This window comes from Oryctolagus cuniculus, chromosome 1 (genome assembly GCF_964237555.1).
Source record: "Oryctolagus cuniculus chromosome 1, mOryCun1.1, whole genome shotgun sequence".
Taxonomy (NCBI): Eukaryota; Metazoa; Chordata; class Mammalia; order Lagomorpha; family Leporidae; genus Oryctolagus; species Oryctolagus cuniculus.
In genome coordinates, this window is record NC_091432.1 from 231342589 (window position 1) to 231369478 (window position 26890).

The following is a 26890-nucleotide window of genomic DNA, read 5'->3' on the forward strand; positions in this document are numbered from 1 at the left end:
GACCCAGCGGGCTGTGTGTGTGCGCACGCGCACGAGGTCCCGGATGCTAGGCTTGGGCATCTGGGGGCTCCAGGCCTCCCTGCAGGGGCACCTGGGGAGGCAGGGCAGGGCCTGGGCCTGGCAGGATCTGCCTCCCCCCACCACACTGATCTCCTTGCGGCCTGTGAGCCAACCTCTGACCTGGGGGTCGCCCTCCCAAAGCTGTCACGAGCACCCCTTCTCCACCCATGCCCAATTCCTTCCCCCATCTGACAGCCCGCTCCCCCCCCGGGGGGGGGGGCTCGGCCATCCCCACCACAGCTTCCCGCCCCGTCTAGGGGCCCAGCTCAGGCCTCCCTAACCCACGCTCTTGTTGGATCCACAGGGCCACTCAGAGGCTGCCTGGCCGTGGGCACCCAGCCACAGCTTCCCGAGCTCACCGGGTGTGAGACCAGCAGGTAACGACCCTCGGGGCTGCCCCCCCCCCCCGAAGCTGCAGCTAACATGTCAACATGTCCCCGGCCCCTGAGGGTCGCCTCACACAGCTGGCTTCCTTTGCAATGTTGTCAGGTGGCGAAGTCACAAGGTACAAAACAAAACAGCAAAAACAAAAACTGCAACATTTAATATTTTCTCCCCTAAAACAGAGACACCCGATGCTAGGCTGATTTCTTAGGCTGATTTCCCTGTACAATGTTACCTTCTACGCTAGAAGCTGGGACAGGGACAGAACACAGCCCACGGAGCTGGGCGTGGTGGCAGCGGCATTGTTAGAGAGGAGGGGGATCCGCACTCCCTCCCGCACCCCGCGATGGCACCCAGAGATGAGGAGCAGGGACGCTCTGCGCCCGGGCGGTCAGTCTGTGGGGGACTGGACGGAAAAGAAAACACCTAAAAATATCGCAGACCTTTATTTTCCTGTAGCTCTCCTAGTAAAAACGTTAAAACTTCCAAGATTCTAAACCGACATTGCATAGACCACTTGCTTTCCAAAAATAGCTCTAATATACTCTCTCTGTCTCTAGAATCCGAAGTCCAGGAGCCGGGCGCCTGGTGGGAGGTCACTGAGCCTGAGGGGACGAGGAGCTACGGGCAGGGCTCCCCGGGGGGCGGGGCCAGGGCTCCTGGCCTCTCTGGCCCCAGCATAGATTTGGTTGTGGCCAAATTCTGAGTCCAGTGACCCCAGCCCAGGGCCGGGCGTGGGAGGCTGTGCAGGCTCTGCCTCCTTCTGGGGCAGCTGGGTGGGACAGGGGTTCCTGACAGCAGGAGTCTCTGTGGCCGCGGCCCGGGGCTCTGCATCAGAACCCCCTCACCGGACTGACCCCAGCAAGGGCAGGGCTCCCCCATTGCCCGGGGGCAGTGCGGCCAGCTTCCTGCTAAAGTGCCAGGTAGGTTCGGGGCAGGAAGGGCCTCTCCACCCTGACCAGAGTGCGAACGGCCCGGCGTGTCCCGGCAGGCACCTTCTAACATTCAGTTTCTACCAGAGTTAGGTGATTAAAACAAGAACAGGAACAAAAGCCCCAGACAGGCTCTGGTCCCAAGGCCAGGGGGCGCCAGACCGAGAACCGAGTCTCCCGGCCGGCAGAAGAGCTGGGCGAGGCACCCTCCCAGCCCGGGGAGCGCGCCAGCACCCCTTCCAGCCCGGGCCAGGCCCCAGCCCTGCTGGGACCCAGCCCGCAGGTGGGCAGGGGATAGAAGCTCCTCCCTCACCTGGGGGAAGAGGAAACAGGAAAGGAACTGGGAACTCAAAACCAAGAACAGGAGGGTGGGCGGACGGGGAGAAAAACAGCTACAGGTGAAGTGAACACCAGCCCGCTGGGTTTCTACAACATGAGTGAACTCTCAGAGGGGCAGGGCGTCTGCCGGGGCCTGGCTGCAGCAACAGCCCGCCTTCAAGCAAGTCACGGGGCCAGGGGCAAAGTGCTGAGCGCTGAGGCTTTCCAGGGGCGGGGGCGGGGTGCAGGGCCGGACTGCCCCGTCCCCCGGCTGCCCGCGAGTGGCACATGCTTCCCGAGAGGGGACAGAGGGTTCTTCGGCCAGGAAGCCAGCTCCGGGCCGGTCCAGTCACAGGCCCCCACCGCCACGTCCCCAGCAGCGGGCCCAGCCCGGGCCAGCTGACCTGAGGGCAGAGGAAGGGGGGCTTTGCCCCCACGCAGCCAGGCCCCTGACCTTCCTGCAGGGAAACCAGCCGCTCAGGACCCAGCCCTGAGCAGAGGGCACCACGATGCTCGGCCCTTCCTCTGCACGGGGCTGAGGCCTGAGCTGGGGGGGGGGGGGGGCAGCGCCGAGTTCCAGCCGGGCTGCCAGACCCTGGGCCTCCGGCTGCGCGGCAGGCAGCGGCCAGTCTCGTGGACAGGAAGTGGGGCTGTGCTGGGGGCAAGCACGTGCAAAGTGCAGGCTGCTAGGGCAGCAGGAGGAACTCGGGGGGGGGCGGGGGCTTCAGTCCAGAGTGTGGGTGGGGTCTGAGGTCTCGGCTCTCAGGAGGCTGCCGCCAGCGGGTCCCCCAGGACACAGAAGCGCCGAGCAGCCAGAGGGTCACAGGTGCAGGGTTCTCGGGGGGGACTGGCCTCCCCAGGGCAAGGGGCAATGGAGCAAGGCCCTGCCAGGGCGTGGCCAAGGCTGGCGCTCCTGGAGTGCGTGGGGACACAGGCACCCCCACTGTGTAGGAGCTAGCCAGCCTGGGCGGTGTCCCCCGTGCAGTGTGGCCCCACCGTCCTGCCCTCTAGTGGTTCACAGGAGCGTATTCACAGTGTGCCCGGGGCCTGGCGGGCAGGAGGTCCCGGCGCGGGCGGGCGGCAATGGAATGACTTCAGCGCGGGCAGGTGTGGGCTGGAGTGCACGGGCGGCAGGTCCAGGGAGGTTCCTCGTGGAATGATGCGGCTCTGGAGCCCCCAGGAGCCAGGGCCCCTCTCCGGCCCGGACACCTGCTCCTCAATGGCTTTCGATCACGACTGGCTCGTAGACCCCGGAGGAGACCCTGTGGGGGGGACAGGTCAGCTGACCCCTGGGCCCCCAGGCCAGGCCCCAGGAGGCCCCGGGTAAAGCTGGCACTGGTGCCACTTTACAGAGGAGCTCAGAGCTGTCGACGCGCTTTCCCAGGGCGACACAGGTGGCGAGGTTCAGTGTGTGGGGGCCCCTGAGGTCTGCCAAGGGGGCAGCAGACAGCCAGAGAGCTACCAACACTGCAGCCCCCACGGCAGCACCTGCCCTGGGCGTGCGGGCACCGGGGCTCGGATCTGGCTGATCAGACTGCTTTCTTCCCTGTCGTGAGCCCTGGTCTCCTCACTCTCAGCAGGAGCTAGGGCGGGGCATTTATAAACTCCCAAGGGGGACCCTTCTTTCTTCTTGCCCGCTCCACCAGAGGCAGCCCAAGGGGCCAGCCAGGACTTGGTGGCTGCAGTTTTGAGCCTCGGCCAGCAGGGGTCAGCAGAGCAACACACCAGGCTGTCCAGCCAGCGCTGATGCTGGGACTTCGATCTGAACCCGGCCCAGAGGCAGGCGGGAAAAGCCTTCGGCACAGCCCTGTACCCAGGTCACGTGAGACAAGGATGTGGTGTGCCAGGTGCAGCTGGGACATTGCGCACCAACCTTTTGAGAAGGCTGCAAACTGTAGCATACCAGCCAAAGCCTGACCCTAACACGCCCCTGCTGTGAGAGTCCCGCGGGCAGAAACCGTGTGGCTGATGGCTGTGCCCGGCCCGCGCCCCGGTGCCTGGAGCACAGGCGGTGCTCAGTCACCAATGAGCCAGCACCACCACCGGGAAAGGACAGTGAGGGCCCAAATGAGCAGCTGGTGAGCCCTGGTGCTGTCAAGTGCAGAGCCAGGCGCTTTCCCAGCTGACACAGGAGTCTGGAGCGCCATGCCCGGCCCTGAAGCCCTTGTCCCGGGTTCCCAGGGGAGGTGGGTGTTGCCCACACCACTCGACAGACGGGCAAACAGGCTGAGCGAGACGTGACTGGCCCCAGCGAGGCTGCGGTGACAAGAGCTGGTGTTCAGAGCCGGCTGGGGGCTGCAGGGCCTTCCCCCGCCCCCGGCCTGCACCCCTCACCTGTTGGCCAGCTGGACGCCACTCAGCGTGGTGGAGCCGTCCCGGCTCACGAACAGCCGGAGGTTGCTGTCTGTGGGGACAGAGGAGGACGCGGGCTGAGCGGGGGCCCGGGCAGCCCAGCCCCCGGCGCCGGCCCGGGCAGCACTCACCCTCGGCGTTGCTGCCGTCGGTGAAGTCCTGGCTCTGCACGATCTTCTCCACGATGTCGTCAGCGTCGATGCGCGTGTCATCCACCCAGGTCGGGTGGCTCTCCACCGAGTCCTTCTTCCGCCTGGTGGGCAGGGGCAGGGGCAGGGGCAGCACAGTCAGAGCAGGACCGGGCCCGTGCGGGACGAGGGTGGTCCGAGCGGCAAGCCCGCGGCGCGTGCCCCCGGCGCATCCCCAGTACCGTGAGGCCAGCGGGCTGCTCCAGGCACTCAGCGCTCAGCAGCAGCAGCACCGTGCCCAGCCCATGCCAGCCACCGTGCCCCGGGTGCCAGGTGAGGGCTCGGAGAGCCCCAGGGAGGGGTCCGGGGCCAGGGAGCACAGGACTCACCGGAACGAGCGGTCTGACAGGTGCAGGGGCCGCGGGGGCCGCGGCGGCTTCTCGGAGGGCCGGTGCTCCCGCTCGCTGCCCTCGGGGCCCTCCACGGTCATGCCGAGGCCGCCCGAGGCACTGCTGCTGGTGGACGTGTTGCGGCGGTGCGTCAGGTCCGAGAGGCTGGAGGAGCGCGAGTGCTCCGTGCTGTAGCCTGGGGGCCAAGGTCATGGACAGCCTGGGGGAGGGGCACAAGGGCGCGGGGACCCCGGGGCGGGAGGGGGCGGCTGCTCACCAGAGATCCGGGACTGCTGGCTGGCGTAGCTGGAGTTGCGGGAGTGGCCAGAGTGGAACACCTCCTCGGGGCTGGACAGGTTCTGCTCTGGCTCCTCCGGCAGCCCTGGGAGGCAGCAGGCAGGAGCGGGATTCCTCAGTGGCGCCCGCCACCCCGCCACCCCTCACGCTGTCCTCCCCGGGCCTCGGGGCCCACGTTCACCCATCCTGCAGCTGTGACAGCGCCCACCACAGGCCAGCGGAGAGGAAGGACACCCGGCAAGTGCCACACCGTGCCAGCCTTCGGGACGCGTGGGAGGGAGGCAGCCGGCTAGGCCAGGAGAAAGAGGGCCTTCCAGACCGAGGGAGAGGACAGGAAAGAGCCCGAGGCTGGAAGGAGCGCGGCTTGGTGCAGCCAGAGCGAAGTGAACAGGAGCGGGGTCGGGCGGGGGCGGCGGAGACTGTCCTGAGTGGCCTGTGTCTTCCTTTTTTTTTTTTTTTTTTTTGACAGGCAGAGTGGACAGTGAGAGGGAGAGAGACAGAGAGAAAGGTCTTCCTTTTGCCGTTGGTTCACCCTCCAATGGCCGCCGTGGCCGGTGCGCTGCGGCCAGTGCACCACGCTGATCCAATGGCAGGAGCCAGGAGCCAGGTGCTTTTCCTGGTCTCCCATGGGGTGCAGGGCCCAAGCACCTGGGCCATCCTCCACTGTACTCCCTGGCCACAGCAGAGGGCTGGCCTGGAAGAGGGGCAACCGGGACAGAATCCGGCACCCCGACCGGGACTAGAACCCGGTGTGCCGGCGCCGCTAGGCGGAGGATTAGCCTAGTGAGCCGCAGCGCCGGCCAGCCTGTGTCTTCCAAGGCAGACGTTCCTGGCACCCCCGGGAAGCAGCAGGGCCCAGTCAGGGCTCCGCTGAGCACCCATGCCCCAGGCTCCTGGACACAGGAGCAAAGCACACACCCTCCCTCTCCAGAAGTGAGTGTCCCAGAGCCTGCTGTGCCTACCCACAGCCACACAGGGCCTCTGCACATGGAGCCAGACCCCTAGAGAGCTGCGCTGGGTGGCCGGGTCTCCCCTGTGGGACCCCCACTAGAGAGCTGCGCTGGGTGGCCGGGTCTCCCCGTGGGACCCCCACTAGAGAGCTGCGCTGGGTGGCCGGGTCTCCCCATGGGACCCCCACTAGAGAGCTGCGCTGGGTGGCCGGGTCTCCCCATGGGACCCCCACGCTGCAGCTGGAGAGTGCTGGGCCGGGAAGCAGCTCTGCTCCAGGGCGGCCCTGCGCCCAGCTGTCTGCTCTAGGTCTTGCCTCCGGGGTCTGCGGCAAAGACAGGAGTTGGGGAAGCTGGGCCTTAGGGTGTCAGAGCCCCTCAGACCCCAGGCCGCTCGGAGCGGGCAGAGCCACCGAGCAACCGCAGGCACCGGCTGAGCCGCCGAGGCCTGCGCTCTCCCACATCCCCCACGCACACACGAGGGCCCCGCGTGCGGTCTGCTCGCTGACCAGCTCTGAGCCCACCTCGGGGAGCAGCGCGTGGGCCACAGCTCACAGCTCTGGGGGCCCTGCTTCACGCCACCCAGCACCACATACGGCCTGGGGGTCCCACCAACCCTGAGGGCAGCCCAGGGCTCCCCCTGCCGGTGGCACCGCCTGACTCGCCCACAGGTCTCCTCTGGGACCCTGGCTCCCTCCCTCTTTGCACAGCATTCCTAACGGCGATGCAATACGTGCCCACGCGTGCAGGCCCACACGTTACTTAGCTGAGCCCCAAGGCCGCCCTGCATGTGATTCTACTACTGACCCCGTCTCTCAGAGGAGAACTCAGGCCTGGAGAGGCATGAGCCCGGTCAAGGTCACACGGCAAGTGGGAAAGTGAGAGCTCCCAGACATCCGGGGGTGGGGCGGGGGTGGGGGGCACATCACGCCGGACTACACTTCAGACACCCCCTCCTCCAGGAAGCCTTCCTGGCCCCAGACACACTCTGCCCCTTGTGGCTGTCTCCCCCAGCCCTTGCACATCTGCAGGTGGACAGGCACACGATTTACTGGTGCTGTGACCAACACCTGTGTCTCCCCGGGGGGCCTGGGGGCAGGGATGCTGCCTCAGTGTTGGTGCTGGGACCCTGGGGCCCGGCACTGCAGCCGGCATGCACAGCGCACACACGGCATCGGCCGGTGCACACAGAACCCACACCGCCCCCTGCTCAGCGAGCTCTCCCCCAGGCCCTGCGCACAGCGAAGCAGTGGAAGTGGGCAGGCGGGGAACAGTACCTGAGCTAAGGATGGTGGGTCGGGCCTTGTGGGGCCGGGACCCTGTCAGAGAGCTGGTGCTGCTGCCGCCGCCACCACTGCTGGTCCCGCCACCCTTACACGTCAGCTGCAGGGAGGAGTCCTGGCCCGGGATGGAGATGGACTTGGCAGTGGACGGTGGCCTTCGGAAGACACATGGGTGTGACTGGGGCGTCCCCACCTCGGGGCCAGATGGCGACAGGGGAGCCCCAGGGCCCGGAGGAAGGAGGGCCCTGTATCCCACCCCACTCCTGCAGCCCAGCAGCACTCACGTCTTGAAGCAGGGGTCTCCGGAGAGCAGAAACATGCCAATGGTGACCTGGGGGGGGGACAGAGAATCAGCCACCACGCCACCCACACCAGCCACTCACGGCCCCCGCCACCTTCCCACCCCTGCCGAGGGACCGCCCTGGGCCCCCGTGGAGGTTGGAAGTGACCCCAAGGCCTGCCTCCTGGCTATGCCCAGCACAACAGGTGCATAGCAAGAGTCGGCTGTAAGGGGCCGACACGGTGCAACTCACTAAGCTACTGCTTGAGACACTGGCCCCCCATATGAAGTGCCAGTTTGAGTCCCGGCTGCTCCACCTCCCTCCAACTCCCTGCTAATGTGCCTAGGAGGGCAGCAGCAGATGGCCCAAGCACTTGGGACCATGTCATCCACATGGGAGACCAAGACAGAGTTTCTAGCTCCTGGGTTCAGCCTGGCTTAGCCCTGGTTATTGCAGCCATTTGAAGAGTGAACCAGGGGACAGAAGATCTCTCTCAAATAAATATGTCATTAAAAAGAAAAGAGGGGGGTGGGCAGCACTGTGGCGTAGTGGGTAAAGCTGCCACCTGCAGTGCCGGCATCCCATATGGGTGCCAGTTCGAGTCCCGGCTGCTCCACTTTCGATCCAGCTCTCTGCTGTGGCCTGGGAAAGCAGTGGAGGATGGCCCAAGTGCTTGAGCCCCTGCACTCGCATGGGAGACCAGGAGGAAGCTCCTGGCTCCTGGCTTCAGATCGGCGCAGCTCCGGCTGTTGTGGCCACCTGGGGAGTGAACCAGAGGAAGACCTCTGTCTGCCTCTCCTTCTCTGTGTAACTGACTTTCAAATAAATCTCAATAAAAGAAGTTAGGGGGGTGCAGGGGCCCAAGGACTTGGGCCATCTTCTACTGCTTTCCCAGGCCATAGCAGAGAGCTGGATCGGAAGTGGAGCAGCTGGGACTGGAACCGGTGCCCATACGGGATGCCGGCACTTCAGGCCAGGGCTTCAACCCACTGTGCCACAGCGCCAGCCCCTTGCCTTTTGTTTTAAGGTTTATTTGAAAGACAGAGTTACAGAAGGAAAGAGGGGGCCGGCGCCGCGGCTCACTAGGCTAATCCTCCGCCTTGCGGCGCCGGCACACCGGGTTCTAGTCCCGGTCGGGGCGCCGGATTCTGTCCCGGTTGCCCCTCTTCCAGGCCAGCTCTCTGCTGTGGCCCGGGAGTGCAGTGGAGGATGGCCCAAGTGCTTGGGCCCTGCACCCCATGGGAGACCAGGATAAGTACCTGGCTCCTGCCATCGGATCAGCGCGGTGCGCCGGCCACAACGCGCCGGCCGTGGCGGCCATTGGAGGGTGAACCAACAGCAAAGGAAGACCTTTCTCTCTGTCTCTCTCTCTCTCACCGTCCACTCTGCCTGTCAAAAAAAAAAAAAAAAAAAGAAGGAAAGAGGGATAAATAGATAGAGATCTCCCATCTTCTGGTTCAGCCACAATAGCTGGGCCAGGGCCAGGCCAAAGCCAGGAGCCTGAAACACCATCTGGGGTCTCCCTACTGGTGCAGGGGCCTAGGCACTTGGGCCATCTTCTGCTGCCTTCCCAGGCCATCCGGGGAGCTGCACCGGAAACGGAGCAGCCGGGGGGGCGGGGGGGGTAGGAGGCTTTCTATGCATCGCTTCTTGGCCTGGACAGCCGCCGCAGAGCAGTGCCGGCCCCACGTGGAGAACAAGGAAGCGGAAGCAACTGCTCAGGACCCTGCGGCAGGACACAGGGCAGCCGGCCTCGCCTCCGAAACCCCCTGACCCACAGGCCCCGGGGTCTGGCCTGGCTAAGGGTGCGTGGGCCCAGCGCGGGGAGGCGGACAGGTGCTGCGGCTCAGTGCCACCGGCCTGGGCTTTTCTGGTGCCTCCAGTTCTCTCTGCAGAGGGTCACAGAGGCCCTGGGCCCGTGGCCCTGCGGCCCTGCACTGCTTCTGCTTAGAGGTCTTGTCTCCATAGCCTGTTTTCCCCACCAGGGAAGGGCACACAGACAGAGGAAGTGAGGTGTTCTGGCTGTAGCCACCCAGACACCTCTGCTGCCAAGAGGCCAGAGAGGCCGCTGCCTGGGGCACGGGGGCTGCCTCCGCCACCGGAAACCTGCACGTGGCCAGCAGGGCGGGCAGCCGCCCATGCACACCCAGGTCTGGGAGGGCAGGTTCCTCCACTTGCTGCTGCTGCCAGGGGCCAGGCGGCCTGTGTCACGTGAGGCCAGGCCACCGAGTCAAACGGCTTGGAGGTAAGTGCCAGCTCTGCTCGTGACCCAAGGCCATGAACCTGATCCAGGTGTCTCATGGGGCTACTAAGACACCACACCCCTCAGGCTGCTGGGGGTCACGAGGTGAGACAAGTCTTCAGCACTCTGTGATCCCGCAGGAAGTGCACGCCAAACCCGGACGGTATGATGGCGTCCACCCCGACCACGGGTGGGGAAACTGAGGCAGGCGCCCGGCCACACCTGCAGTGTCTCTCACTGCCTGTGCAGGTGAGAGCCCGTCTGTCAGCCCCAGCAGCCGGGTCAGCAGGTCCCGGGTACCTTGAGGATGGAGTTGTCCTGGCGCGTGTTCTTGGTGTCGTAGCCCTCCAGGAGGCAGCAGCGCACCGTGGAGCCCGAGCCTGCAAACTCGGCCAGGTTCAAGTCTGCGAAGCCCAGCTGGGGGGAGGGGGAGGACAGCGTGGGTGCAGGGCTGGCAGGTGCCCCAGAGGGTTAACTCGGCAAAGCTCCTGGGCCCGCCCACAGCCCTGACTGAGACTGACTGTTGCATAACCAGGACCCAAGGACAGAGGCCCGGGTCGCAACGTGGCAAAGCCAGGAGCTCACATCCCTGAGCCGCACAAAGCAGCCTTTGTGCCGCGTCCCAGTGTGCACCGGGGCCAGCACGCCTGACATGAAAAGACATTGTTGTCTGTGACACAGACGCATTGTTCCCCAGGAAACAAGGCCGTGCTGTGGAGCAGGCGGGGAGGAGGGAAGGCCTGTGGGAACCTGATGGCGGGCAGGGGCGAGGGGACGCCCCACGGAGGGGGCTCCGGGAGTAGAGGGGAAGGGACACTTGGCCGGGCAGGCGGGCACCCCAGGGTCATCCCTTGGAGGAGGTGGGAGTGAGGATCTGGTGGGCGGAGCCGACATCTGGACAGGCCGTCGGGGACTCAGGCTGCTGCTGACACTGCGTCCAGGAGAGGAGCCAGGACAGGGAGGAAACCCAGGACGCAGCCAAGCTGGTCAGACTCACAGGGGAAACAGCAGAGGTGGGGAGTGCCAGGCTTGGGCCCTGCGGGATGCTTCCTGGTGCCTGGGAGTAGATTCGGACCCCAGCCCCGCCCCTGCTCACAGAGGGACCTCCCCTTCACGGTGAGGCAGGGCAAGTGACCCGACTTAACTGGCAGAACCAGAACTGACACGGGCCACGCCTGCCACCTCCCGGGGCCTCGATTTCCTGCTCAGGGTCCAGGGCCAGCAGGGCCTGTGCCGGGGGCTCTCGTGCAGAACAGAGTGGCGGGGGTGGGGGGCAGCGGGGTCTGAAGTGTGCTAGGTGCTAGTCAGTGCCAGCCGGGGAGGCCCTGGCTGTTTGCTGGCAGCTTCTCTCGGCCGCCTTCCCCTACCTCAGCCACCAGGAAGGGCGCTCTCCACTGTGACAGCTCTATGGCCTGGGGCAGAGGGCGTAGCCCAGCCCGGCGCCTGAGCTGGGGCCACTGGGGTCACTAGGAAGGGTGCCACCCTGGGCAGCACCGCCCCAGGCGTCCCCGCAGAGCAGCGGAGCAGGAGGTGAGACTGAGGCACTTCCTGTCCTCCGCAGGGCGGGCGTCCTCACAGCCAGCACCCGGGGAAGAGGTTGACAGTGTGGGCTGAGCCGTCTGTGTGTGTGTGTGCAAACCCACGGTGGGCCTGGCTGAGCCGGCGCTGTCACCAGCCACGCAAGGGGGGGCCGTGGCTGCCCTCAGCATGTGCACACGGCAATCTGCCTGCACGAGAGGCGCCCGTCACGTGACAGGTGGGAAAAGCCCGCTGCAGGAATCGCGCATCTGCGCATCTTACGAAGTCACCACCCGCCCGTGCACACGAGGGCAACCACAAGGCGCGCCTCCTACGGCGCTCGAAAGCACCACTCCGTGTGTACGACGGGAAATCCCTAAGCGATGCCGATGGAGGGGTCCCACGGGGGCCTGGCGGAGGAGGGCGCGGAACGCAGCGCCTGGGGACCCCGCCTGTGTGGCGACAAGCACACGCTGCCTTGTGAGACTTCCAGAGAGGGATACAGCTCAGGCAGGGCTGTGTCCTGCGGGGGCAGAGGAAGCCACACACTCTAGAAACTACTGCCCTGCCTGACCTGGGCCGCCCCTCAGGGCCCCTCTTACCTTGGAGTAAGCCTTCCCGCCTTTCAGCTCCTGCACGGGGAGGGAGACACAAGCGACAAGGTGACCAGGGAATCCAGAGACCTCAGGGTGTCCCCGGTCCTCCCAGATACGAGTGCTGGTGAGGACAAGACAGGGGCAGAGGAGCCGGCCCTGCGGCGCAGCCGGCGTCCCACGCGGGCACCAGCTCGAGTCCGGCTGCTCTGCTCCCAACTGAGCGCCCCGCTGACGCAGCTGGGAACACGGGGCCCTGCCACCCAGGTGGGAGCCCCGGGCCCCGTTCTGGGCATCTGGGGAGTGAACCAGGGATGGAAGCCTGTCTCTGTCCTCTGCACTTCAAACAGTCTTAAGAACGGAGTGGGGCAGAGCGCCTTCCTCCATCCTACATGGGGAGGACCCACACCCGCCACCGCTCACCTTGCGCACGGACACGCGGCAGACGCAGGGATCCAGCAGGCCTGTGGCCGGGTTGGCGCTCATCTTACACACGAAGGTGAACCTCTTCCGCCACCGGACACAGTTCTCCTGCACCTCCTCCCTGCAGGCCAGAGGGGGACGGGCACGGCGTGGTCAGTGCGTGGGCCCCTGGGTGAGCGACAGGGCAGGGGCCCGGCACCTGCAGGAACCAGGGAAGAGGGGCTCTCGCCTCACTCTGTGACGTAAAGGGACTGCTTTCTCACAGAGCTGTGCTTCTGTGGTTGTAAAACACAGCAGAGGTACTGAGAAGCGGAAGCCACGGGGGAGTCAGGGAGGACCGCAGGCCTGGGGCAGCGGCACCTCCTGGGAGCCCCCAACCTCTGCGCCCAGCACTGCCCCTCCCCCAACTCTGCTGTGACCTCGGGTGCTTCCTTCCACCTTCATCTCGGGGACCCTGGGAGTCCTCCCAGGCTGATTCCTATCAGCCCATTGTGCAGATGAAAAGACTGAGGCAGGCGAACTCCCCAGCTGCAGGCAGCCAGCCAACGGCGGGGCTGGGCCCGAACCCTAGTTCTTCATCACAGTTCCAGCAGCCACCGCGCACATGGTGCTTTCCCGACAGGCGTGGGTGGTGCCCTAGGCCTGTAGCTGGACACTGCTGGACCCGCCCATCCACGGGTCCTGCAGGCCAGGCGTCCAGGCCCCATGGTCCACGAGCTGTTCTACAGCTTCAGAAAAGCCAGCAGCAGAGCCTGCCTCATGGACCCTGCAGCTTCCCGCAGCAGCCCGATCCCGGCTGGAGAACCCAGGGCTCTGGGGGCCCACGGCAGCCTCCCGCAGCAGCCCGACCCCGGCTGGAGAACCCAGGGCTCTGGGGGCCCACGGCAGCCTCCCGCAGCAGCCCGACCCCGGCTGGAGAACCCAGGGCTCTGGGGGCCGCGAGCCTTGCCTGCGCCCACCGCAGGGCTGATCCCAGGCAGCCTGGCTCTGGGTGCTCAGACAGCAAAGCGGGGCCCTGGCTTCCCCCAAGTCCCACCTGGGCACGGAGCACCACCACACTGGAAAACTCGGCACCCTTTAGCCCCTTTAACACGAGGCCTGCTGTGCCCTGGAGTGGGTGTGAGAGGCTACGCAATCCTCTCCCAGCAGCTGTGGGAGGTGGGATCCCGGGCAGCAGCTCCCCGGCCCCCCGCGGCCTGCCTGACAGAACAGCTCAGGAAGGGAGGGGCTGTGTGAGAGGCCTCGTCCCCAGCTCATCCCACCCAACTGGACAGCTCGGGAAGTGACTTCTCTAACCCAGGGTGACCCGGGAGTGCGGGTTAACCGCCAGACTGGGGCTGAGGTTGGAGGGAGCCACGGTCACCTCCCCAATGACAGCGTGTTTGCTTCTCAAGGCAGCCTCTTCTACAGCTGAGGGCAGAGGGGCCGAGAGACCCCCGCCCCTGACCCCCATCACGCTCCTACGGGCTGAAAAAGCAGGATGGGAGCCAGGACTGTCTGACTCAACGCAAAACTCTCAGCCAGTATCTCCACTCACACAGTCCTGGGGCCTGGGAGAGCCTGGCAGGTGCACCGCGCGGAGGGCGTGGGACCAGCTGGGTGCCCAAGGCACCTACCCGTGTCTGTGTGGAAACCACTAAACACAGCTGCCACGTGACCCACCAATTCCACTCTCAGGGGAACACCACAACTCACACCACACACATCCGAGTTCCCATAGCAGCCTGAAGGAAAAGCAGCCCGATGTCTACCAGCTGGGGACCAGCTAAACACAACGTGGTCCAGCCACACCACGGAGCAGTGTCCGGACAAGAGCCCAGGCAGCCACGGGTGCCACATGTGATCAACCTCCAAGAGGCGCTGTGCTAGGTCAGGTGTTTCCACGACACGCCCAGGGCGTGCAGAGCCACAGGGCAGAGGAGGGCGGCGGCTGCCGGGGGCGGGCAGGGTGGTTAACGGCACAGGACGCCTCTCTGGCCTAACAACAGGTCCTAAACACTGACTGTGGGGATGGTGGCCGCTCTGCGGATGGACTGACGACCCCCTGGACTGTACACCGTGCGGGCTGGAAGGTGACCTCTGTCACAATGAAACGACTCCTCTTTTGCCTTCAAAACTACGTGGAGGACAGATACACAGGAAAATGGAGAGCAAGGGCAGGGAGTGCCAGGCAGGGATGAAGAGGCGATAGCCACTGCTTCAGGTGAGTGGACGGGACGGCGTCAAGGCACTGACATCTGAGCGAGGCGTGGAGAGAAGTCCTGGGGCGAGAGTGGCCGGATGGGACAGGCGCTGTGCCGCGCGCGGTGGGCTAAGCCTCCGCCTGTGGCCCCGGCATCCCATGAGTGCCGGCTCATGTTCCGGCTGCTCCTCTTCCAATCCAGCTCTCTGCTGAGGCCTGGGAAAGCAGTGGAGGATGGCCCAAGTGCTTGGGCCCCTGCACTCACATGAGAGACCTGGAAGAAGCTCCTGACTCCTGGCTTTGAATCGGCTCAGCTCCAGCCACTGTGGCCACTTGGGGAGTGAACCAGCGGATGGAAGACCTCTCTCTCTCTCTCTCTCTCTCTCTCTGCCTCTCCTCTGTGTAACTCTTTCAAATAAATAAATAAATCTTAAAAAAAAAAAAAAAGGAAAACGCTGGAGGAGTGGACAGAAAAGGTGAAGGGCCTGGGGGCAGACACACTCGGCAAATGGAAAACCAGCAGAAGGCACCTGGGGAGAGCGGAGGGCAGGGGCCGGGTGAGCAGCAGGGGCCGGGTCTACGGGCCTCAGGAGCCTCAGGGCGGACGCTGGATCTGAGAGGGCTCGACTGTCTCCATGGACTGCAACTTAGGCAGAAGCCACGAGCAACCACAGAGGCTGCAGACAGAGGGGCAAAGCTGGAGAGGGGAGAAAACTGGGGGTGGCTGTGGAGTCCATGTGGACCCCCAGCCCCTCCCCCCACCCCTCCCAGAGCCGGCAGCAGCCATGGAGAGCCGAGGAGGAAGCTGTGTGTTCCGGGCGTGTTGACACACCAGGGATTAGGACGGGAGTCTGTGAACAGAAGCCCAGAGTGCGCTGGGGCTTCCTCCCGCCCCTCGGAGGCTGCTGTGGGAATGGCCGACCAGGAAGCCCGGGCCCATTTGTGGTTCCTGTCCGCCCTGCTAGGCCGGGCCGGGCAGAGACAGCCACATGGAGCCCTCCCGGGCTCAGGTGACGGGCGGGTTCCCTCCCCCTGGGGAAGTGAGCAGGGCAGGGCTGGAGGATGGGCACGGGCTGCACTCCAGTTCCCATAGGGCTCTCAACTGTCACCTGCTCCGTGTCACCGCTCCCACAGGACACAGCAGCAGCCCGGGCCAAATACATACCAGCACAGTGGCCACTTCCCACGGTGGCTGCCACCACGGCTCACACACGCTGCCAAGCTCGCCCGCGGCAGCACGGCTGTCCCGCCCCTTCCCTGAGCCCACACCGCCTCCCCTCACAGCCAGCGCTCCCACAGAGGAAGCTGGGTCCCGAGCAGAGGGTGGAGCTGAGGGCAGATGAACACGGGCCTGGGGCCAGGGCCAGGTGAGGGACGCGCCTAAGAGGGGGGGCGGCCGGTCAGCTGGAGCCCCGGGCTGGAAGCTGGCCAGGCCATCCCAGGGACCTGACTCTCAACACCTTTAACTCAGCCCCTCCACACGCCAGAACTGCTGAAGGCGCCCTGGACGGCAGCGGTCAACCACACGGACAGCAGGCTGCACTCGGCTGAGAGGCGGCAAAGGCCCAGCACTGCGAGAAGGAAGTGGGGAAGGGGGTAGGCACTGCTCGGGCGGCCAGGGAAGAGCTTAATGGAAAGGTGACATGGGAACAGAACACTGGGGGAGGGAGGGTGAGCCACACGGACACCCGGGGAAGAGCCATCGGGGCACGTGCAAAGGCCCTGAGGCGGGCACGCACTCACAGGTGAAGGAGGGCACAGGGCTGGTGTGGCTGGAGCAGGGAGTTGCGGGGGGAGGGGGCTGGAGAGGAGTCTTGGCCCAAACTCACAAGGGCCCGTGTGGAGGTGCCAGCAGCCACAGGTGTCCACGTGTGCGTGTGGCCACAAAAGGAGTGGTGACACCTGGGCAAAAACGAGCACAACCCCGATGTGTAACGGGGGCCGCCCAACAGCACCGAGGGCAGCTGCCCAAAGAAGGGTCAGAGACCGCCCCCCAGGCCACAGGACAGACGTGGGCGGGGACCTCCGACAGGACCACGCGTCTCCTGAAATAAAACAGTGGCAGCCGCGAGCGTGCAGGTGCACAGGGGACACGGGAGGTGCCCGAGTCACCACCCGCCAGGGCCCGTGGTGGCTGGGGCTCCTGGAGACAGAGGAGGGAGGACAGAGACGCGTGGGTGGGGAGAGGAAACATTACCTCCTTTTTTCTCTCCCTGGTCCAAGTATCAGTTGCTTTTTAATTTCTTTTAAAGTCGGCCAAGCCAAGAGAATTAACTGGCCTACCAGTCCTGGGGATGGCAATGTGGGGAGAGGCTGGAAGGCCATTCTGGGGAACAGTCCCTGGGGAGCACAGAGGCCACCCCAGCACCACGAGACCCCAGGGAGGGGGGGATGACCAGAGGCCCAGGAGCCACCCGTCCCAGAAAGAGGGGAGTGTGGAAAATCTACAACACTCGAGCAGCCCTGAAGAAAACCGTGGATAAGGTGTTCACTAGGAAAACAGGCCAGGCCCCGGGCCAGATGGCAGAACCCTCAAGCCCAGAGGGGGCGACAGTCTGTGCCCAGGAGGCCAAGACCCCCGGGTTCCGGCAGGAGGCTTCTCACCCTGGGTGAGGCCGAGGGCAGGCTCGCCGAGGCTCTGATGCGGGGGTGGGAGTTGTCTCTATACTCAGAATTGAAGTAGAAACAGGAGAGCGCTTAGGTGCTGGCGACCAGGAAAAGCTACCCTAAGCCAAGGCTCCAGCCCGCGGCCTCCCCAGGCACCGCCTGCGGGGTTACCGTGGGGCACGGGAGCTGCTGGCAGAGTGCGCCCGTGTCCGTTCCTCCCTGGCCTGGGACTGCAGGGCGTGCTCCCCTGGCTCCCCAGGGCTGGGGACAGGTAATTACAGAGCCTGGGTTCCGTTTTTAGCTTCAAGATGTACAATTAGACGTGCGAAGCCAGCGAGGTAGGGCAGGCCCTCTACCACGGCAGCCGCAGTGGCTGTCACCAAGGAGAGTCCAGCTATTTTCATGCAGCCCTGAAATACAGCGGGCCACTCCCCCCAACTAGGCTGGGCTCCTCCTCACCCCAGCAAGGCCAGCCCAGTGCTGGGGCCACCCTCTGGCCTGGCCCAGACAGGCCATCATGATACAGCCAGGGTCTGGGCGCTGGCTCAGGGTCACAGGAAGTGCGAGCAAACCTCCTGGAAGGGCCCCCTAGTGGGGGTGGGCAGGGGGCAGTGATGTCAGAGCTAGGAGCGCAGGAGGAGGGTGTTGTGGTAGCGGAGCCATCCAGGGGAGGAGTCAGAAGGAAGGAAGCAGAGGGCCCCAAGAAAGGCCGAGAAGCTGCGGGGGGCTGAGCTGACCAGGACGGGGTACTGAGGCACCTGGGGAAGCCGAGGGCCATGTGCCTACCCCTGGTGTGCTCACAGCACACCTCAAGGACAGGATCGCATCTCCTCTGTGTCAGCCTGGTTTCCCCGGAGCTGGGCAGAACGGGGCAGTACGGGGCCAGCGCTGTGTCCTCCCTCAGGGCCTGCTGCTGGGCATGGGCTCATCTCACTACTCAGCAGTCAGAACAGCTCCTGGGGCGGTCACAGGTGCCCCAGCACCTGGCCACGCCCATTTCCTCAACAAGCAGACAGGGGCCCAGAGCCCCAGAGCAGCAGGGCAGCACCCTTGGTAAGTGGCCACCCTGGTCGAGGACACAGCCTAGCAGGCTCCTGGCAACCAAAGAGGCCTTGAAGGCCATGCACGGTGCTTCCTTTGGCCTCTTGGACAGCGAAATTCGCTTCCAGCAGGAGTCTGTCTAGGCTCCACAGTCAGCTCACCGCTCCTTCCCCCCAGCACCTGGCCTAGGCCAGCGGCACTGCCCACTAGTAAGTACAGACACCAGACCCCAGAGCCCAGCCCTGGGTCTCTTATACGCAGGTGACAAGGGGTTAGGGCTGTGGGAGTCACTTCCTGGCCATAGGCTGCCAGGAACCTGCAGGCCCATGGGGCCTCCTCCCAGAACCAGAGCCAAGGTATGGGCACAGCTGGCACTGTCACCCAGCAGAAAGATAAAGAAAGGGAACCCTGGGTCCTAGGGAGGCAGGCAGCCAGGGTGGAGCCACGGTACAGCCCCCAGTGTGACCTGCGACCGTCCCGTTCGCAGCAGCACCTGTCCGTCCACAGTGTGCCCAGCCCGGACCCCCGGCCTGGCGGGCAGCAGCCAGCCTCACGAACAAACACTTGTGAACCACAGACTAAGCACGGCGTTTCTCGTGGAGGGGAGGGGAGGGGCTGCTGGGGCGGGGGAAGTGCAGCCTCATCCTGCCGGTAGGACAGCCCCGGGGTGGTGACCTACTTCGTCTCCAGATCCCACCAAAGCGTCTCGGGTTGAGAACCGCCGTGTGGGCCTTGGCAGGAACCAGGTTGTTCTGACGCAGGAGGCTGGGAAGTCACAGCCGAGGAAGCACTGGCCGAGGGCTGGCCGAGCTCTGACGCCATGTGCTCTAGGGTTCCTCACTCAAACCCTGGGACAGGAGGGCTCCGTGGCAGAAGGCCCTCCCCGCCGTCCAGTCTGCCCCTGCCCGGCCACGCCAGCTCCTGGAGGGCCAGATCTCCCAGGCCTTGGCCAGGCTCTGGAGGAGCGAGTGGTCAGTCACAGGGATGCAGTCGAGGCTCCCGGCTGATGAACGCAGCCCAGGCCGGAGAGTGAGAGTCTAATAAGGAAACAATTTAAATCGACAACATCTGCCAGTGCTTCCCCGGAGAGAAGACAGTGCAGCCGCCTGGGGAGGGGCCCGCCCCGGGGACCTGCCAAGGCGCCCAGCCAGGGGCTCGGGGCGGAAGAGCCAACGTGGCAGCCCAGCAGCGTCTGGCGCGGCCAGGAGTTCAGGGCCGCGTGCAGGGGAAGCGGCTCGTTCCAGCTGTGGCAGGCCCGCCCCTCCTCCCACGATGAGGCAGCAAGAAGTTCCTAGAAGACAAGCCACTGGGTGACCGATGCTGGAGCTCTCCAAGGGGCCACCGCAGCAGTGAGAGCCTGGGGTGGCCCAGGGACTGGGTCAGCCAGTGCCCAAGCAAGCAGAGGGGACAGCTGGCCAGGGCTTTGGAAACTCTGAGATGGGAGGGTGGGGAGGCAGCCGGTCACTCGGGCTTGCTGGGGGAAGCGGCAGGGCTAGAAGTAAAGCTCTGGAGTTAATGCACCTGCGTTTGGATCCTGCCCTCACCAGCCATGTAACCTTGAAAGAACCTTCCAAAAACCCCAGAACGGGCGGCGCCTGCGCCCCAGTTTCACAGACACAGGTATGGCCGCCCTGCTCTGCCTTCTGCAGTCGGGTCTGAAGGCAGCTCAGGCTCCTCCCAGGCACAGCCCCGAGAGAGCGGCCCTCAGTGACAGCGAGGGGCCCCTTGCTCTCACGGCCCAGGAGAGCGGACGCTGGCTCGGCCAAACCCAAGCACCCGAGCAGAGGGGCCCCGCCACCCAGGGCAGCCCAGCCCGGCTCCTGTTTCCCCGGCACACTCCCACGCGCCTGATGATTCCCAAAACATTCACTTCCTGTTTCCACTTCACAGATCAGGAAACTGTCGCTCAGGGAGTCCCACATGTGCCGCAGGTCACACGGGGGCCGAGGGTGGTCTCACTCCCGGGCCCCACCCGGCAGGATCCCTGGGAACTCTGCCAGCATGGCACAGCGTTCTCAGGGGATCGTGGTGTTCATGCGTCACGGGCCGGTGACCCTGGTGACTGATACCTCACAGCAAGTCCCCACTCACCGAGGAGGCAGCTTCGAGGCCAGGCTTGAGCGTGGGGCCAAACTCACCAAAACTCGCCGGTGTCAGGGACCAAGTCAGGTCAATCCAGGGTCGGGGGAGAAGTGGGAAAAACGTTCCCCAGCAAGCAACCCCCTCCCACGACACCCCCAAGGTCAGCTTCCCACCTCCAGAGCATCCGCTACGTATGCACGCATCAGGTGCCAAGAGTGTCACCTACGTGACCCGCTGTGATACACAGCCCAACCCTGGGAGCTGCCCACCATCACCCCCACGTCACAGGTAAGGAAACTGAGGCCCAAGCTGGGCCCCTACGCCAGGCCAGAGGCCACAGAAACTCAAAGCAAGAAGACACAGTGGGTGTGAGGCTGGGCTGTGCTAGCAGCTTCCTCCCTCAGGACCCACAACTGCAAACACACACAGGGCTGCAGGGCCCACTCTGCTCAGGGGACTTCCCTTCCTGCGCCCAGCAGCACCCAGCAGGGCAGCTCACGCACAGACCGGGGTTCAAGGCCACACTCTGCTACCTACTGGCTACTCTGATTCAGTCACTGCCCTGTCCCTGTCTCTCAGGATGCTACAGAGCCTGGCACTCACAGCGAAAGGGGGGCAGGAACTAGACCTTCAGAAGTAAGTACCTGGGGGTGGGAGGTGGTGGGGCCTGAAGTTCCGCTCCGCTCTGAGGCAGGTGGTCCAGCAGGAGGCCAGGCACGCAGAGTCCCTGGCCTAGGCCCCCTTTCCCCTCCCTGGATCCAGGACCGTGGATCAGGCCTTGAACCTGGTTGGAACGTCCAGGGAGGTGGGCTGGCAGACAGCCCAGGCATGTCCGGGCCTCTCCTGGCTGACTCATGCCCGGGTGGTGTTTGATTCACAAGGAGGAAGGTCGGAGGAAGGAGGATCCCCATCCCGGTCCAGTGCCACGAATGGCTGGATTCGAGTCATGAGGATGCCCCGCCCTCGGGACCCCCGGCCCCCAGCCACCTTCCTCTCCTGGGCCTGGGGCCCCAGTACGCACGGTGAGCACAGAGCAAGGCTCTTCGGACACGGCGGGCGCTGCTGCTCTGCTCACTGCTGTTCCCCAAGGGTGGCGCCGGGCACACAGCAGGCGCTTACTGAGTGCGCTGTGACTCAGTGAGTGCCTTTCACAGCCCTGCCGGCAGCCCCTGGCCGTGGCTGGGTCTCACCCTCTGCAGAGTCCGGGGGCCGGGGCTCACCGCCATCACTGCCTGCATCTCCCTGTGTTCCTACTGGTCCACACAGCATCACGGACCTCTGAGTTGGATGGTGGTAACTTTTCCTCACAGCACGGCACACCCTCGGACCCGTTTTTCCAGCTGACTTCAGCAGCTCCCAGGACTCCAACCGCAGGAGGAAGGCCCAGAAATTCCCAGGACCACAAGGCCCTGACCCACTGGTCTCCACCTCCTCCCCGGACACCTGATTCTCTGCAGACTCATGGATCGGCCCTGGGCCAATCCACACGAGTTCACTGAGTGTTTATTATGAGCGGGGCCTGAGTAGGACCCTGGGGTACCTCCAGTTGGCCAGGCCTTGGTCTTGCCTGTGTCCAGCACGGGCATGGACAGCCTCGCTCAGGCCCAGCTGTGCCGTGGGAGTCCTCTTCAGCTGCCACACCCCCCAGAGGGAGGCCTGCTCCTGGAGCTGCAATGGGGCATGTGAGCCCAAGGCCCACCCAGAGAGAGGGTAGGGCCAGGGCCAGCTGAGTAGAGACGCCCCCCCTCCCTGAGCCATGCTCTGCGCTTCTTTCCGTGGTCCCAGGTCAGGGCCATGGCCGGGCTCCACTCACAGAGATTTGCTGGACGGGAGAATGGAGGAACGCACCTCTTTCCTCTCATCCTCCCTGGGTCCCTCCAGTCGCCGCCCTGGACGCACAGCGACCACTGCCAGCCCACTCCACACCAGGGGCTACGACAGGCACACACCCATCTCATTCAAGCACCATGGGGAAGCGCATGACCCCATTTCACAGAGGAGGGAAGCAAGGCTAGAGAGATCACGGTCAGCCAGCCTCAGGAGCCTTCCTCCCTCTGCACTCCCAAGCCCCACAGCGGGCCACAGAGGCAGGAGGGAAACAGCCAGCCAGAGAGGACGGGCAGCTGCTGAGAGGAGCTTTGGCCCTGAAAACAAGAGTGGTGCTCCTGGGGCCAGGCCCCTCCAGGGTCCCTTGGCAGAAAGTCCCAGGAAAGCAGCCAAGGCCTCTTCTGGGCTCCCAGGCACCCAGAGAGGTGCCCTTTGTCGGGAGGACTGTCACCCCGTCCAGCACCACCAGGACGGTGCCATCGCCACGCTTCTTCCCGGCACACAGACCGGCACGCGCACACGCTCCTGGGGAGGACACACCCACGACACCAGCGGCCACGGGGCGGATGCACACAGGCCCTGACTCCCTGCAGATACAGCCTTTCCTCACAGGACAACCCCACGCGGCCCCCTCCCCAAAGCGTCTCCCTGGATACCAAGAGCATCCCCCTGCTGTGGCCCAGCCAGCTTAGCCCAGCGGCTCGTGGGTGCTCCACGGCGGTGCTCCACGGCAGAGCTCGCGTCGAGTTCAGTTCTGAGCCAATCCGTGACCCCAGAGGCGGGCAGCCACCTGCTCTCTCTGCCAGCTGGGGGCCAGCAGCCAAGCCCATCACTGAAACAGATCCGAGCTCCATACCTCTCCACAGCTCCCACCCTCAGGGTACACAAGCCCCTCCCTGCACCCCCCAGCCCCGCTCTGCTGTGGCTGCCTTTCCCAACCACTCGGGCTGTCACCACAGCACTGACTGGGTTCCTGTGGCTCCCCCACAGCAGGGGGCCCTGTGGGGGCAGGGACTGAATCCTGAAGCCCAGCCCAGGCCACACACAGAAAGTACCCAGGACACTGTCACAGAGTGACTGGGGGAGGGGGAGCCTGGGCGGAGCAGGAGCCACAGGTGTGCTGCCCCCATCGCCGCTCAGACAGGAAGCAGTGGGAGGCAGGGCACCTGGCGTGTGAAGAGCACCCAGACTTCCGCCCTCGCAGAGCGCCAGGCCGCACAGCTCCTCTCGCGCTCTGTGTTCTCAGCTCCCTGCTCCGAGGCTCGGCCACTCGCCCTCCTCCCCTCGCGGGAGCCCCATTTTATGGAAGAGGAGGCTGAGGCTGTGAAGGCACGTTCCTTGCCCACGGCCACAGAACTGAGCAGCTGTCAGAGCACACAGGGCTCGGAGTCAGGCCCCAGCCTCTACCCTGCTGGGAGGGGTCCACCCGGCCCACGCCTTCAGTCCCCAGACCCCTCTCAATCGCTGTCTCTGAGCCCACAGGGCCACCCAGCTGTCCAGGGTGCAAGCGAGGGCTGCTCCTGACACGGGCTGACAACTCAGCCACAGGGCGGGGGCGGGGGGAGCGATGGGCCCCGCAGCTGGCGGTGGCCGCCACACAGTCCCACACCCACACCCACACTGGGTCAGAGCCAGGGGAGGAGAGTCCCAGGCCCGGGGCAGCACCAGCACCAACTCGCGGCAGGAAGCCCCAGGCCCGAGCCAGAAGATGCAGTGCAGCCGCTCCTGTCTAGGAAGGGCCCACAGGGCTGACAGGGCCGAAAGGGGCCAGGGAGGCTTCCTGGAGGGGCTCCTGGCCGAGCAGGCGTTCAGCGGGTGGAGAAAGAGGGGGCGGGAGCAGAGGAGGCAGCGACTGCAGCAGCAGAGGCACGAAGACCAGAGCCGTGAGGGGTGGCAGAGGCCGCGGCAAGGGCCAGGAGAGCCAAAGCCCGCCCGTGGTCTGGCAGCTGGGACCCTCCGCTCCGAGGGGAGCTGTCCTGTCTGCCACGGCAGGTCCCAGAGCTGGCTGGGCAGGGCCCTCCCCTCCTTGAGGCCTCCGTCAGCCCAGCCCGAACCAGCGGCCGCACTTGGTTCTCGCTGGCAAGCAGCCACACACCGCTGCGGGGCAGGCTGCAGCCCATAGGGCAAGCAGGCAGGCTGACCCCACTGGGCACTGAGCTCAGACCCAGGTGTGCTCTGCGCCGGCTCCCCTCCCTGTGAGGACAAAGAGAGCCCAGAAAAGGAAGGACCTCCTCCGGGCAGCACTCCGCGTCCTGGCCCCCAGGGGTAAGTGACATCATCATCTGGCCCCCGGCCTTGACTCAGCCCAGGGACGGGAGGACAGACCGTGTCCTACAGTGTTCACTGTGTGCCAGGGCCGAGCTGGCCACTGAACAGACACTACCTTACCCATCTCCCCACATCCTCCTGACAGCACAGTGCAGGGGCACCCAGGCTGGGGGCTAAGTCCCTGCCCAACACACAGGCGCCGAGCGGCAGAGGCACGGCGGATGGAATGTCTCCCTGGGTGTGGTGGGGCAGCAAGGCAGCAACCAAACGGGCAGAAAGTCCCCTCTTGGAGCTGCTTCCTCCCCCCATGGAAATGAGCCGACAGCTGGGGCCAAGGGCTGGCCGCCTCCTGTCGACATCTGGGCTGGGCAGAGGGCCGGGCAGTGCTGAGCCTGCATGCGAGACCTCTTCCAAGTCCTGGGTGCAGAAAGAGGCTGAGCCCAGACCCAGGGTCTGCTGCACAGCCCCGGGGAGACACCACGGCCAGGCCCCACCGACCCACAGGCCAAGGGTGGCTGACAGGTCCCCGAGCAGAGTTGGGGTCAGGTCTGGGGTCTCTGCACTCCAAAGCACTTGCCAGGCGAGAGGCACACTAAGGAGCACCCTCCGCGCCCCCCACCCCTGGTTGCTTCCAGGTATCTTTCTAAGCACATCTGGTGTTTCTCCCCTGCTTAACCCTTTCTGTGGCTCTCTACTGGGACCTGGTGAGATGAGGAGGAGCCTAACCTGGCTGCCGCGGATCTTACCGCTAGTTCCTAGCAGCAGGAGAGCAGCAGCAAGGTCATCGTGTGGGTCACCAGACTCCCAAGCCCAGGAGCAGACTGGCCAGCGGCCATCCCAACACCCAGGCAGGGCCCCCGAATGACGGCAAGGACTCCCTGGTACTGCACAGCAGGGCTCAGTGTCGCTCAGGGTCCCCAGGCAGGGCCTGCTCGCATGCAGCCGGCAGCTGCTGCGAAGCCCTGGCTACAGTGGCTCCCAGCACACAGCTCCAGGCAAGGAACAGGCCTCAAGGGACGGCCCTGGCGTCACAGAGTCAGATCAACTCAAGTCAGGGCAGCCGCTAGGCTGCCAGGCACACAGCAGGGTGGCACCTGCCAATGGTGTGGCCAGCTGGCAGCAAAGGCAGGACCCAAGATCAAACCCAAGGCCAGGCACAGGCTGGGCAGCTTCAGGCCTCACCAAGGCCACCAGCAGCTGGCCTGGTGCCACAGTCTCTCTGCCAGGCTGGCCTCTGAGGCCCACTAGCCTGGCCCTGCCCACTCCTCCTGCCAGCGGGACTTCTAGCCACAGACGGCTCAACCTGTTGTGCCTGCCCACTGAAAACCAACACACAGGGGCCCAGGGGACCAGGCTGGACCAAGTAACACGCAGGAGGCAAGAGCATGCCAGGAAACCAGGGCCGTGCCGGGGCTGGGAGGAGCCTGAGCAGGCAGGCGGCACACGCCAGGAGGTGGCTGCAGAGTCCCCAGAGACAAACACTGCCCCACAACTCTGCTTCAGAGCTTCCAATGTGAGAGAAACCCAGAGTGGATTTTCATGCAACCAAAAGCTACTGGAACACTGGATGGATCAACAGAAGCCTGGCTGCATTCGGCCACCGTGCACGTCCATCTTCCGGCACGTTCCAAGCACCAGGCAAGGGGCCGGGCCTTCACCTGCCACTCTGCCTGCAGACCCTCTCTCCAGTCTGTCAGTTCTCCTGCCTCTGCCTCCCCCTGCCCAGCCAGGCCAGGCCAGCACTGCTCGCCCAGCCAACTCCAGCTGTTCCTCACTGTGCACGGGGGTAGGGCCCCTTGCAGCCGAGAGCCACCATCCTATCAGGCAAACTTCGTGGACTCCACCCCTCCCTGACCTGGACCAGGAGCCTTGACTCCAAAGGCTCTGCCCAATCTTCCAGGGCAAGCCCCTGCCCCGGGCCTCCCAGACTTCCCTTCCCTGGGGAAGCCTCCCTCTCGTGATGATGCGCCCTGTCCCAGGGCAGTGCTGCCCGCCTGGGCGGGTGCTCAGTCAACACGCGTCAGGAAAGCAGACGGACGACCACACGGAAGTGCCTCCCCATCCTCTGCCAGGCTCTGCCCGGCTCGAGGTTTCCAGGACGCCCCAGCCTGCGAGGGCCATGGGTGTAGGCTGCCTGGTCCCATTCACCTCTGCAGGCCCAGCGTGTTGGACAGCAGTGCACCAGGGACCTGGCCCTACTGGATTCCTCCCTCCCTCCCTGGCATTCTCGGCGTCCAGAGTCCCTGCTCTGGAAGGCCAAGTGGACGCCCTGCTCACCTTGGGGGCCCCTGTGCACCTGCACAACCCCTTGTTCCCCTCAGCCCCAGGGGATGGAACCATCGTCTGTCTCCACGTGCCCTCCCGCAGCTCCACACCAAGATGGGCCCCCGAGCGGGCTTCGCAGGGCGGTGGGTGCAAGTGGCATTCCACAGCCTTTCCCAAGGAGGCGGGGCTGGGCCTGGGAGCAGAGTGCTGGCCAAGCACGCAGTGTGTGCACGCAAAGACCCAGCAGGCTCGCCTCCCCAGGGACCAGGCCTGGGCACAGGGCCTCCAGCTGCAGAGCTGACCCAGCCCAGGCCTCCTTCACGCTCAAAGAATCCCAAACATCCCTCCCATCTGGGTCGGCACCAGGCTGAGCCCCCGGAAGGTGGGAAGCACCTGTGCAGCTAGCCCAGATGACAGCTCCGTGGAGAGCCAACTGCGGGCTCAAAGCTGGGGCCGGGGTGGTGGCCCAGG

At 65.1% G+C, this 26890-nt stretch overlaps 1 protein-coding gene and 1 long non-coding RNA gene across 2 annotated transcripts in view; one reads left to right on the plus strand and one right to left on the minus strand.

Moving 5' to 3' along the window:
• Window positions 1-585: 585 nt before the first annotated feature.
• Window positions 586-26890, minus strand: part of EEIG1 (estrogen-induced osteoclastogenesis regulator 1) — a 30871-nt gene continuing 4566 nt past the window's right edge. The window contains exons 2-11 of the mRNA XM_070057209.1: window positions 12148-12268; window positions 11734-11763; window positions 9914-10030; window positions 7375-7421; window positions 7085-7245; window positions 4841-4945; window positions 4564-4759; window positions 4178-4299; window positions 4029-4098; window positions 586-2956 (exon numbers count right to left, since the gene is read on the minus strand). Of these exons, the coding sequence (XP_069913310.1) occupies window positions 2911-2956; window positions 4029-4098; window positions 4178-4299; window positions 4564-4759; window positions 4841-4945; window positions 7085-7245; window positions 7375-7421; window positions 9914-10030; window positions 11734-11763; window positions 12148-12268 (1015 nt within the window). The 3' untranslated portion in view covers window positions 586-2910. The remainder of the gene's footprint in view (window positions 2957-4028; window positions 4099-4177; window positions 4300-4563; window positions 4760-4840; window positions 4946-7084; window positions 7246-7374; window positions 7422-9913; window positions 10031-11733; window positions 11764-12147; window positions 12269-26890) is intronic.
• LOC138845313 (uncharacterized) lies at window positions 14073-14776 on the plus strand. The gene is made up of 2 exons (XR_011382298.1): window positions 14073-14350; window positions 14532-14776. It is a non-coding gene; the product is annotated as an uncharacterized lncRNA (long non-coding RNA).